This window comes from Bos indicus, chromosome 3 (genome assembly GCF_029378745.1).
Source record: "Bos indicus isolate NIAB-ARS_2022 breed Sahiwal x Tharparkar chromosome 3, NIAB-ARS_B.indTharparkar_mat_pri_1.0, whole genome shotgun sequence".
In the NCBI taxonomy this organism is placed as follows: domain Eukaryota; kingdom Metazoa; phylum Chordata; class Mammalia; order Artiodactyla; family Bovidae; genus Bos; species Bos indicus.
Window position 1 is genome coordinate 51,400,033 of NC_091762.1, and position 14,098 is coordinate 51,414,130.

Genomic DNA, 14,098 nt, shown 5'->3' on the forward strand with positions numbered 1-14,098 from the left:
GGAGGGGGTTGGAAGACAAGTTCAAATTGGGTGGTTCTGTATTTTGAAGTCCTCATTAACCAAAATAACGAGAAAATCTTACTCAAACCAAAACAAAAAATGGGGTGTGTGTGTTCAGAAATAGTTTGGGTGAGTGGTCGTTTCACAGCACTCACAACAGACACTCACAAGAAGTTCAGTCCCCGTGGAGTAGGAAGCAGTATTTTTGCTCTATACCAGAACTTGACAAGCTTGGAGGCCACTGAGTGGGGACAAAGGAAAGCCCCCACTTAGAGGAGACTTGTCAAAGGCACCCAGCCCAGCTAGGATGGCAGGGATTCGAGACTCTCAGAGAAGCCAGCAGGCTCACAGCTCTGCACCAAAGCCCTGGGGTTGGGCTGCCAGACAGCCTGAAGCTATCAAACAAACCCACTTTCTTGAAATCCTCCTAATTACAAAAGACTTTTCAAATGCACCCCTGTCAGCTGAAAGCCTTGATTGTTGAACTTCTTGAATCCCCTCTCCCTGACATTCTCCTAATTCACAAATGCATGCCCTTTATGGATTTTACACACATTGTAATATGATGGTGGTGTTCTCCAGGTCTAGGCGTTGCCAAGGAAACGCAGGTATCAAAGATAGCTGGCTCAGCTTCCAAAGATAAACGTGGTCTGTGTGATGGCTGCTGAGGGAGGAGGGCAGAGAGCCACTTGTGAAGTTCCCTTGAATTTACTTGTGGCATGATTCCTTCTGTTCCCAAGAAGGGTTTTATCTAATCTGCCTAGAAACTGTTCCACTGACCGACTAACTGCTTTATCACTAAAAAAAATCTATTGAACTAAAGCTCCTCCTCTGCAGTTTTTGAACATGGGATCTGGCCTGTCTGAAAGCAGTGTCATAAGCAAAATGATATGTGTAAAGGATGTCTACCAGAGCATTGTTTAAAATTGTGAAATATCAGTAAAAACCCATCAGTAGAGTCGTGGGCTATATATTGTAATGCTAGGAATTCAACAGGTAGCAAAGCAAGTCTTGGGTATATAAAGTAATGATTCCATTCTGATAAAAATCAATGGTAACAATAATAATTTTAGCATATGATGAGGAAAAAATTGAAGGAATGTGGGTCAAAATGTTAACAATGATACCTGGGGATGGGTGAAGTGGGATGGAATTTGGAGAGACTTCACTGAGTGTTGTGTTTACAATGTTTGAATTTTACATAACTTTGTTTTCTTTTTGGATCAAAAGAAGGAAGGAAGGAAAGAAAGATAGTGTTAGAAACATTTCTTCATTCCCTGGATCTCTGGTCTTGATGTTGTACCCTCTCATTAGCCAAGGTGAGGATTAGGGCTGAGGTGCTTACATGCAAAGGTTTTTCCTGGAGAGAGGTACTCTATTTCCGAAATTGCAGGCTTTATTCCACAACATGCAGCAGCAGCTTATTGCCTTCACTTATTTGTAATGGCTCTGTTCTCAACAGGACATGTGGTACCAGTAGGCATTTATATATTAAAATACTTGAGGTAGCTCACTGTAGTATTTGACCACTGAGTTTGAAATTCATTTATATATCACTTTTGGTTAAACTGATAAAGTCTTTTTTTTCTTTCTTCTGGAAGTAAAACTCTATTTTAGAGTTTACTTTTTAAAAAAAAAACTACTCAATTCGTGAGGATATTTATTGCAACAGAAAGAATGGAGAACTTCAAGGTGCTGAGATTAAAATCTGATGTAGACTATCCATCCATTCAAAACTTTAAGGTTCCTATGGCTTTTTATATCTTAAACATGTCTATACATGTACAACTGGAAATTTTGACCCCCAAATATTGCCTCAGTTTACTGGATATTTCCAGGGAATATATATATGTTCTTTTACTTTATGTCTCCAGACTTACGTTAACAAAACTTGGCATATTTTCATAGATTTTTTTTGTTTGGAATTTATTTCATTCATCCACTCATTCAATAAACATCTATTATTATTATCATTAAAACATAGCTTACATTTTAAAAAATACCTTACATTTAATAAGTATATACTACTTGCTGGCAGTTAACACAAGCTAACATTTAATTCCCATTTATTACCTGCTGCTCTTTAATGCCTTCTTTTTGTATGGCGTTGGAGAAGATAGAAAGATGTTAGCAAGACCCCGAAAGTGTATATTAATAGATGATCCAAATATGGCTCTGTGCTCCAAAGGAGGGTGAGCTAGGAGCTGACTAGATGATGCAGTTGCTAGACTGATAATAAATCCTGGTTCTCACGCTTGAGCATCCAGTTAGCCTGGGACAGATTAAGGAGTGCCTAGAATGGTGGGCTAGAGCTAGGTGGTCATCTCAACACAGAGGAGAGTCACTGAAAGTTTTGAGGGATATGTGAATAGCTGAGAAAGGTGAGATAGGTGCTAAGATGATTTGAAGTTTTTTGTTTTTAATAATTTTATATTTATTTGGCTGTGCTTGGTCTTCGTTGCTGCCCAGGCTTTTCTCTGGTTGAGGCAAGCAGGTGCTACTCTTCCTTGCGGTGCACAGGCTTCTCACTGTGGTGGCTTCTCTTGCTGGGGAGCACAGGCTCCAGGGCATGTGGGCTTCAGTAGCTGCAGCATATGAGGCTCAGTGGTTGTGGCTACTGGGCTTTAGGGCACAGGCATGGTAGTTGTGGCTCGTGGGCTTAGTTGCGCTGTAGCATGTGGGATCTTCCTGGATAGGGATGGAACCCGTGTCTCTTGCAGTGGCAGGCAGATTCCTTCCTGCTGAGCCACCAGGGGAGCCCAATTTGAAGGTTTTTAGGCTAAGAGACTGGGAATCTGGAAATTATATTTTGGTGACTTTAATTTGATATCACATAGTTTCTGTTAACAGAATCAGATCTAAAAAAATAATTAGTTCAATTTAAAACAATTAGTTGATCTAAAAATCAGTTCTCCTCAAAGTATTTGATTGAATATCACCTCTTTTAAAAAATTATGAAAAAAAAAGAAAAAAAAAGTTATGGTTTTAGACACAGATTCTAGTTTAAGATTATGTTAAGGGTGGTTGGAGAAAGTGGGTCCAATATGTAATGGATCCCAGGTATTCAGTTTGCCTCCTCTGAGGCTTTGTTTCTTCCCTTGAGAGGTGAAGACTGTTACTTGAGTCCAAACACCCACATACCCTTTATTCTCTTTACATTTGAAAAAGAAATCAAATATTGACTCCTTTTTTTTTGAATTCTTTACTAGAGGCTTATTTTAGTTATATTTAAATTTCACTTTCCTCACAAGCAGCATCTTCCAGCACCACATATGATAGCAATAGGGATCAGTGAAAGAAGTTATCTTTGGCTACAGACACAAAGCCTCCCAATTAGCAGCAGGAGTCTCATTCCCTTCACCTGTAGAATTACAGGCCAGTAATGTCTATTTCTGCTTTATTGACTATGCCAAAGCCTTTGACTGTGTGGATCACAATAAACTGTGGAAAATTCTGAAAGAGATGGGAATACCAGACCACCTGACCTGCCTCTTGAGAAACCTATATGCAGGTCAGGAAGCAACAGTTAGACCTGGACATGGAAAAACAGACAGGTTCCAAATAGGAAAAGGAGTACGTCAAGGCTGTATATTGTCACCCTGCTTATTTAACTTCTATGCAGAGTACATTATGAGAAACGCTGGGCTGGAAGAAGCACAAGCTGGAATCAAGGTTGCCAGGAGAAATATCAATCACCTCAGATATGCAGATGACACCACCCTTATGGCAGAAAGTGAAGAGGAACTCAAAAGCCTCTTGATGAAAGTGAAAGAGGAGAGTGAAAAAGTTGGCTTAAAGCTCAACATTCAGAAAACGAAGATCATGGCATCTGGTCCCATCACTTCATGGGAAATAGTTGGGGAAACAGTGGAAACAGTGTCAGACTTTATTTTTCTGGGCTCCAAGATCACTGCAGATAGTGACTGCAGCCATGAAATTAAAAGACGCTTACTCCTTGGAAGGAAAGTTTCGACCAACCTAGATAGCACATTGAAAAGCAGAGACATTACTTTGCCAACAAAGGTCCGTCTAGTCAAGGCTATGGTTTTTCCAGTGGTCATGTATAGATGTAGATGTGAGAATTGGACTGTGAAGAAAGCTGAGCACCGAAGAATTGATGCTTTTGAACTATGGTGTTGGAGAAGACTCTTGAGAGTCCCTTGGACTGCAAGGAGATCCAACCAGTCCATTCTGAAGGAGATCAGCCCTGAGATTTCTTTAAAGGGAATGATGCTGAAGCTGAAACTCCAGTTCTTTGGCCACCTTATGCGAAGAGTTGACTCTTTGGAAAAAACTCTGATGCTGGGAGGGATTGGGGTCAGGAGGAGAAGGGGACGACAGAGGATGAGATGGCTGGATGGCATCACCGACTCGATGGACATGAGTTGAGTGAACTCCGGGAGTTGGTGATGGACAGGGAGGCCTGGCGGGCTGCAATTCATGGGGTCACAGAGAGTCGGACATGACTGAGTGACTGAACTGAACTGAATGCACCTCAAAATCACTGAGCTCTCAAGGGGAGGCAAAGAGCCTAGTTAGACTAAGTTTCAGTCCCAGTTCTGCCACTCATGAGCCTTGAAATCTTGGGGAAGTCATTCAGTGTTCTGTAGTTTATTCTTACCTATGAAATGCAGCTAACGAATGAAAACTCATCCCAGGTTTGTGCTGGTTGTGAGAATTGCTAAACAATGGGCCAATGGAGTTGACCACAGTGCCAGGCATGTTGTCAGCATCTTGTTCAAAGTTGAGTTATATGAATTGTCTCACGCACACCTCAGGACAGACAAGCTGCTCAGAAAACAGCATTTCTAATAGGAGTTGTTGGTTCCCAAGCACTAGTACTGTGCTCTTACTTTAGATGAGCTCTGCTGCTGCTAAGTCGCGTCAGTCGTGTCCGACTCTGTGCGACCCCATAGACGGCAGCCCACCAGGCTCCCCAATCCCTGAGATTCTCCAGGCAAGAATCCTGGAGTGGGTTTTCATTGCCTTCTCCAATGCATGAAAGTGAAAAGTGAAAGTGAAGTCTCTCCGATGTGCCCGACTCTTAGCGACCCCATGGACTGCAGCCTACCGGGCTCCTCCGTCCATGGGATTTTCCAGGCAAGAATACTGGAGTGGGTTGCCATTGCCTTCTCTAGAACTGAAAATATAACAAAACCACTTCACAATTTATTCCTCCAGGGTCAATTGTTTTGAGAGCATTACTAAGAGAGGAGCCTGGGGGGCTATAGTCCATGGGGTCGCAAAGAGTCGGACACGAGTGAGCGACTAACAACTGCCTTTAAGGAAGATGAAATTTCCACATCTTTGATTTATGTAAAACTATCCGCCCCAAACCAAAACTGACGCGCTCTCTCTCCCGGTCTGGCCTGCTTCACAGCTGTTCATATTCCCTCCGGGATTTTCAGAAGCTCCACTTGATCTGCAGGAGCCAGAGGAAAGTAAACATCTCGGTCAGGCAGGTACCCCACCCACCATTTTATTTTCCTAAATCACTCCTTTAGCTAATATTTCTGGGACAGACACGCGACGCATCTGGCTCCAACCAAATATTTTCAGTCACTCGGATTCCAAGGTAAATATTTGCCAGTTCGATTGCAGTAGCATTGGTAGCCAGAAGCAGGGAACTATTAATCAACTTTCAATCAGGGCCACGGCAGCTGTAGGGGTGTCGTGGCCCCGCCTATTCCCTTGAGCCCCTGCGCGGGCCCCGCCCCCACGTTTCCGGTCCTGAGTGCTTGTGGCCTGAGCGTTTCTGAGGCCTGTGAAGGCAAAGCCCAGAGAAGAAAGGTAACTGGTGTGCTAAGTTGCCTCCCTCTGCGAGAATGTTTCTTTTTCAGCAGGTGTTGTGTTTTACTTACTCTCCACGACATGTCACCTTGTCATATGTTGGCTGTGGCTATTTGCAAGTGTTGAGACACACCAGGGAAGGGTTAGGAAGCCTCTGAGGACGCGTGATGATGGAAGGGATTTGAGGTGGAAGGCCAGGGAGAAGCCTCCTAAAGCTTGTTCCTATTATTTAAATTGCTACCTTAAGAGACTATTAACATTGGCCCATGGCTTTTTAAAAAAAAAATTATTTATTAATTTTAATTGGAGGCTTATTACTTTACAATATTGTAGTGGTTTTTGCCATACGTTGACATGAATCAGCCGTGGGTGTACATGTGTTCCCCATCCTGACCCTCCCTCCCACCTCCCTCCCCATCCCATCCCTCAGGGTCATCCCAGTGCAGCAGCCCTGAGTGCCCTGTCTCATGCATCAAACCTGGACTGGCGATCTGTTTCACATGTGATAATATACATGTTTCAGTGCTATTCGGCTTTTGAACGAAGTGAATAAACAGGGATTTGTGTCTTACCAAGTCATTTGCACTTCGGTGAGAAAGTCTTTTCTCAAAGGGGTGCATTTAATGCAGGAAGAATAATGGAGAAATGAGGAGTCGGGAAAATGGGGGGGGGGGTAGGATGGATGGCAATGGCACCCCACTCCAGTACTCTTGCCTGGAAAATCCCATGGGCAGAGGAGCCTGGTAGGCTGCAGTCCATGGGGTCGCGAAGAGTCGGACACGACTGCGGGACTTCACTTTCACTTTCATGCATTGGAGAAGGAAATGGCAACCCACTCCAGTGTTCTTGCCTGGAGAATCCCAGGGACGGGGGAGCCTAGTGGGCTGCCGTCTATGGGGTCGCACAGAGTGGGACACGACTGAAGTGACTTAGCAGCAGCAGCAGCAGGATGGATGGATATTAGACGCAGACTTCCTCCCTCGTTCTGTGGCAGGGCTTCTTAATCTTTTGGGGGTCTTTTGCGACTGTGAAGACTAAGGCCTGTTTGCTGTGTTCCCACTGTGTTCATCCCAAAGGGGCTCCCCCAGGAGTGTGTGGGGGGCTTTTCCTGCCATCCCTGTGGCACAGGTTGGCGGTGCCCTGTTGTGTCCTGCCCCTGCCTCAAGGCAGTGTCTCTGGCCTGAGACTTACTGCACACAGGAGCCTGCCTTGGAGCACACCCTCACTTCTTCACGTGATGCCAATTTATTAACAACAAATAAACCAATTAAATGGAAAAAAAAATCTTTTCCTCAGGGAACGGTTTGTGAACACAGTGTCTTGACTATAATCTGAGGAAATTCGTGTATCCTCAAAACCCATCCCTCCCCCAGATTCCCTTTCGGGAGCCTTCCACCTCAGGCCAGGAAACCTGGGGTTTTTAGGTATAGTATGCCCTGGGCCTGAGGGTAGGGATATTCCTTGTCTTGCCCAGGGCAACACTAGGGTGTAAAGAGTAAGACATTCCCCATAAGTGCAAAATTTAAGGGGACATCAAAAAGATCAGAAATCAAGATAATGTTTTAATGCAGTATTATAAACAAATGTGCAAACTATGGCTGTGGCTAGTCACCTTCTTTTGTAAACAAAATTTTATTGTAACCAGAGTTCCAGTTGGATGAGATGGGTGAGGCAGGTTTGCACAAGTGCAGAGTCCAATTCTGTCTTTATTTAGAATTTTGATATTGTGTATTTTGTTCATGGATTTTTAATTTTTTAGATAGTGCATTAAAAATATTATGTTTTGAATGCTGAGTTTTTTGTGTTCCCCCTTTAAGTTGGCACCTGACACTAGTACCCCCCTCTGTCTTACCCTAGCCCCAGCCCTGCTGTGTCCAACATACTGTTCAATTAAAAACCATATGTGAGTGAATACTTACTGTGTGCTAGGCCCTTGTGGCCTCACGTTTACAGACAGCAGGGATAGTGGGAAAAACTCTGACCTGTTAAGAAGGTTGAGGTCTAGTCTTGGCTCTGTACATATTGCTAGATGACCTTGGCCAGGTCATTTAACTTTTCTGAGCCTCCTGTTATCTGCAGAATGAGAAGATGAGACTGGATACATTCCAGTTTTGGCAGTCTATGGTTCTGTGACTTTGAAAGAGGCAACTAAGCCATATTATTCCCTAGAGAACATCCCTCAGTGAGCACCCAATTCCACATCTCAGCCTTCCAGGATTCCCTTGTTTGACCTCCTTAATGAAAGGACTATATACTACAGCATTTCATTTGCCTTAGTGTGAGGGCCGTGACTATCAAATGTCTCCTAAATTTGGTTACTGATTGCCAGAATCAAAGATTTTGAGAGCGGAAGAAAGTAAGGTACAGAGTAATTTTGTTTTAAGGAAAATGAGGCTCAGACAGGTGAAGTCAGTTGACCAAGGTGGCGCAAGTGTTAGAACCAAAACCCCATTCTCTGACTGCCATCCAGTTTTCTTTCCACTTCACCGTGATGAGATATGATGCTTAACTTGCTGTTTCCCTCCAGAGAATTTCCCAAAATTACTTTGAATCTTCTCTCACGATGGTCTCTCCAACTCCTGTGTTTTGCTGGTTTCCTTGTTACGATGTTGCTCCCCAAACAACTCTGGAATTCACCCACTTCTGAGGGATTGGGAACCAGAATTCTTCATCAGTGCCTTACCCTCAAGACCTTTTCTCTCCCAACCCCATCTTGGGTGATTTAACTTCTATGGGGATTTTTAAAAAACTGATACAAGGTATATAATCTTAGAAAGTGAATTTCCTCCTTCTTTCTTTTGAAAGATATTTTTAAATATGGAGAGAACAAATGATGCATAACAACTCTATCGGGAAGGTACTATTATTATTCCTGTTTTACTGATAAAGAAACTGGGGCATAAAAGGATTAAGTAATATGCCCAATGTCTTTCAGCTAAGTATCAGAAAGTGAAAGTGAAGTCGCTCAGTCATGTCTGACTCTTTGCGACCCCATGGACTGTAGCCTACCAGGCTCCTCCATCCGTGGGATTCTCTAGGCAAGAGTACTGGAATGGGTTGCCGTTTCCTTCTCCAGGAGATCTTCCCAACCCAGGGATTGAACCAGGGTCTCCCGCATTGCAGGCAGACGCTTTACCATCTGAGCCACCAGGGAAGACTCAAATCTAGACATCCTGCCTCCTGGGTCTGTGTTTTTAACCAGCACAATGTGTGGCCTCTCTTATGGGCCATATCACCTCAGCTTGGACAGTTCCTATAATGGGAAGCTTCTAGGGGATCTCCATTTTGTTGGTGAGCAGCTTCACCAGTAAGAATGTCTTTTTATTCATTGGTACAAGCTATAGGCAGTTGTCCAAAATTGTTTTCTATTGTCTAAATAAGAAAAAAGGTTAAAAGGAGATTGAGCAACAAAAAGAATAAAATCCCTCAGTCTACTCTGTCTCCACCAAACATTCCTGACCCACTTCCAGTTCTGTGGGCTTCCTGAAAAGACAAAGTTCCCTCTTTCAGTTTTGTGTCTTTTGAAAGTAAAATCCCCACTCTGTGTATAAACACATAAATACATTGTTCCAGGAAAGATTTAAGGTAGCACACATGGATTATAAAATACAGTTAAGTAGCATAAATTCAAAGTGTATGACATGATCTAGTAATTTCACTTTTAGGTATTCATGCTTCAGAAATAGTTACAGGAGCTTACAAGGATAAATATTCAAGGATTTTTGTCGTATCATTTTTGTAGTTCTGCAAAAAGTGGTAGGCAATTTAAATATACATCAGTGAGAAAATGGGTAAATAAATAAATAATGGTGTACCTTTACTTTGAACTACTTTGTAACTTCAAACAATTTTGTAACTTCAAACAAAAGATAGTTCTTCCTGTACCAACATAGAAAGGTGTTGTTGCGGAATTTAGAAAGTAATTTTTAAAGCCATATTTGTCAAAAAGAATATTTGGTGTACACTGAAAAAGGGTTTTAGGCATAAACTCCAAATGATTAACCATGGTTACCCCCAGGGATAGAAGTGGTGATAGCAAAGGGTGAAAAAACTTTCAGTCAATCAAGATCACCCCTTATAATTTAGACTCAAAGGGCAAGGGTTTTTTGAGCAGCTTGGCTTAGGTCCAATACATCCTGAGTGTTCAGCTAATGTTTGTTGAATTGATTAAGAAGCTGGATCTTATCTTCAGTATATAGTTATAATTTAAAGATTATTGCTGACACAGTAAATAATCATCTGAAAGAAAAAAGAGATTCCAAGTTAGACTCCACCAAAAAAATATCAAAATTGCTTCTCTGCTATTCAGACTACTTGTAACTATTTTTGTATAATGCTTAAGTAAACTCCATATTTGCTCTGGAAAAAAATCATTATTGACATTTTATAAATTGGTGCTTGAGGGAAATATTTTTCATCAGAAGGTACAGCAGTGAAAAAAAAACCTTTTTTTCTCATTTCAGAAGTTAATAATGTGGAAAATAATAGTGTAAAGAAAAAAAAGAACCTGTAAACCAAACCCTAAAGGTAACCACTGTGAACATTTAACTGCACTTTCCCATCTTTTTTTGTATGTTCAGCCTTTTTAAATAGACTCTTTAATTGTGATAAAATATATATAACATAAAATATACCATCTTAACCATTTTTAAGTATACAATTCAGTAGCGTTCAGTTCAGTTCAGTTCAGTTCAGTCGCTCAGTCATGTCCGACTCTTTGCAACCCTGTGAATCGCAGCACGCCAGGCCTCCCTGTCCATCACCAATTCCTGGAGTTCACTCAGACTCACATCTGTGAGTGATCAAGTCAGTGATGCCATCCAGCCATCTCATCCTCTGTCGTCCCCTTCTCCTCCTGCCCCCAAGCCCTCCCAGCATCAGAGTCTTTTCCAATGAGTCAACTCTTCCCATGAGGTGGCCAAAGTACTGGAGTTTCAGCTTTAGCATCATTCCTTCCAGAGAAATCCCAGGGCTGATCTCCTTCAGAATGGACTGGTTGGATCTCCTTGCAGTCCAAGGGACTCTCAAGAGTCTTCTCCAACACCACAGTTCAAAAGCATCAATTCTTCGGCATTCAGCCTTCTTTACAGTCCAACTCTCACATCCATACATGACCACAGGAAAAACCATAGCCTTGACTGGACGAACCTTTGTTGGCAAAGTAATGTCTCTGCTTTTGAATATGCTATCTAGGTTGGTCATAACTTTCCTTCCAAGAAGTAAGCGTCTTTAAGTACACATTATCGTGCATCCATCATGACTTTCCAACATCAGAAATTTTTCATCATCCCAAACTGAAACTCTGTATCTATTCAATAATAACTCCCCATTCTTCTCTCCCCCAGATACTAATAACCACTAGACTACTTTCTGTCTCTGTGAATTTAACTACTTTAATTACCTCATTGGAGAAGGAAATGGCAACCCACTTCCAGTATCCTTGCCTGGAGAATCCCATGGAGGGAGAAGCCTGGTGGGCTATAACCCATGGTGTCGCAAAGAGTTGGACAAGACTGAGTGACTGAACACAGTTACCTCATACAAGTGAAATCACGGAATATTTGTCTTTTTGTTTCTGGCTTATTTATTTCTGGCAGTGTTTTTAAGATTCATCCATGTTGTATTATGTATCAGAATTTCATTATTTTGAGGCTGAACAAAAACCTTTTGTATATATGTGCATTTTGTTTATTCATTCATCAAAGGACATTTGAGTTATTTCCACCTTTTGGCTATTGTGAATAATATTGTTATGAACATTGGTTTAGAAATATCTGTTTGAATTCCTGATTTCAGTTCCTTGGGTATATATCCAAAAAGACTGTTGCTGAATCATATGCTAATTCTATGGTTAATTTCTTATGGACCACACACTGTTTTTGACAGCAGCTACATCATTTTACATTCCCACTAGCAGTGCATAAGGGTTCCAAATTTGCCAACACTTTGTTTTTTTACCTTTTAAAAAAATAATAATAGTCTCCATCCTAATGGGTGTGAACTGGAATCTCACTGTGGTTTTGATTTGCATTTCCCTAGTGGTACTGAGCACCTTTTCATGTGTCTGTTGGCTGTTACTGTATATTCTTTGGAGAAATGTCTATTCCTGTCCTTTGTACACTTTTTAATTGGGTTATATTTGTTTTTGCATTGTATGAGTTTTTATATATTCTTAATATCAGTCCCTTATCAGATATATGATTTGGACTCCTTTCAGTCCAAGGAGTGATTCCAAAAAACACAAACTATATAATATGAGGATTCTGCTTGTTTTCTAACAATCTTGAATTTGCTGATACTTCCCCTTCAAGGTGAATACTAATGATTATACTAGTCAGATAGGAAAGTCTGATGCCATATGAGACAGGGATATCTTGTAATCATCTACCTGTCAGAGACTCTTTATAAATAATCAGACACTAGGACAAGTTTTGCACTCACTCATTGAGGAACTGAACAAGCACCAGCAGTCCTGGGAACAGCTGGCTGTGTATTTTGGTTCAATGTGTTAGTGATCTTTTAACATTTCATCATTTTGGCTGATAAAGTGTCTTTTCCTTAGACTCTTTTTCATTTTATTGGCTTCACTCATTTCCTTTATTTTGATTTATTTTTTAATAATGATTACAATGAAGATGTACAACTGCATGAGACCAAACTAGAAGAGATGGGCTTACATTAGCCAGTATATTAGTATGGTCCTTAGTGGGTGTACTTAGTCTGGGCCAGGTCTTCTGGATATTATTTGGATATGCATTGGACGGATCCAGGCCACATATTTCTCTTTCGCTGTAGCTAATAAATTAACTGACAGTGGGGTCAATTCCTGTTCCTCTGTGGCAGCTGGGCCCTCCCTTGGAGCCTCTTTACAATCCCTTCACTTATTGTTAATTGATTTCCTAATTCCCCACAGCAGCTGTTGTAAGTAAACCTCTTCCATTCTCCTCCATCCCCTTAATCTTCTCCCTGCTCTCCACACACCGAGTGGCAGGTGATTGTGCCTCCGTGATCACTTCTCTTTTGCATTGCCTTTGGGTCCTCTGTCATCCTCACCTCATGTCCCTTGGGCCTTTATCCCTGTGTACCCCCTCATCTTTCAGGGTCTATCTCCTTCTCCCTCTCCCCTAGCTTCAATCTTGCCTCTTCTTTTTCTTTCAACTGTAAGTGAGCTCAAATATTCTCCAGCCTAGAGAAGCCTAAGCATATTTGCTTTGAAGTTAATTTATTTCTCCTTTTACTATGGGCAAGCTCTTTTTATTTCCATTATAAAAGTAATAAAGTAGTAGAAAAATTGGGAAGTACAAATAATGGAACATATTTCTAACATCCATAATCACACTTCTGAAAAGTAATCATCAGTGTTGACATTTGGGTTTGTATCCTCCCAGTATTATTTCTATGCACTTATAATAGTCATTTATGTCAACATTGAAAGCATTCTGGGTATTCTGTTTTGTAAGTTGACATTTCTGTCAATGAGTATTCTATGTTATTTTTTAATTACTGTATGAAAATTTCCATTCTATGGATGCATTGTAATTTAGCCATTTTAAACCATAATCATGGGGTTATTTCCCATTATTTGCTATAATTAACATTACAACCTTTACAAATAAGTCTTTTCACGTTTCCATTTTTTTCTTTAGTATAAATTTCTGAAGGGAAGTTCCCGAGTGTGTATTTATTGCAAAATATAAACATTTTTGAAAGAGTAGTGTACTGTCATTCTTTCAACTTTTAACTCCCATTCACTAACTTCCAGGCAATCCTGGTCCTTCCACCATCACTGAAGCTGCTCTGTAAGAGGTTAAGGTCAACATCAATTATTAATCACAAGTCTTCCCAGACTTTATCCAACCTAATCTCTTTGCAGCAACTACCCCTTTTTGTCATTTTCGTTTAAAAATGTTTTCCTCTTCTATTTCACCCGAGTCCTTTAACTTCTCTGGTAACACATTTTTCCTGGTTCCTTTTCTTCTGCCTGATCTTTTACTTTACCCGTACCCTAGATTTTCAACTGTTGAGGTCCTGCCACTGCCACGTAGCTCTCAGCATAAATCTGACCTGATGTGGGGTCTGCTGGCCTCTCCATCCTCACATTTCACCACTCTTCCCCAACAGCTTGCTCTCCCCATCCTTACACATACTTTATGTACCAGTCATTCTGAACTAATTGTTTTTACCATGCCTTTGATCATGTTGTTCTCTGTGCTTAGAAATTCCTTCTCTCCTTCTTCACTTGATGAAGTTCTGCTTATCCTTCAAAATTCACCTCTTTTAGGAAGCTCCTTGACAGCCCCCCACCCCA

The 14,098-nt window shown here is 41.3% G+C and overlaps 1 protein-coding gene across 2 annotated transcripts in view; it reads right to left on the reverse strand.

Annotated features, from left to right (window-relative positions):
- Positions 1-7,332: 7,332 nt before the first annotated feature.
- The window catches only part of RPAP2 (RNA polymerase II associated protein 2), a 129,821-nt gene continuing 123,055 nt past the window's right edge, over positions 7,333-14,098 (reverse strand). For both annotated transcript variants that reach the window (XM_070786109.1, XM_019957053.2), the window contains one exon: positions 7,333-10,029. In XM_070786109.1, the coding sequence (XP_070642210.1) occupies positions 10,026-10,029 (4 nt within the window). In that variant the 3' untranslated portion in view covers positions 7,333-10,025. The remainder of the gene's footprint in view (positions 10,030-14,098) is intronic.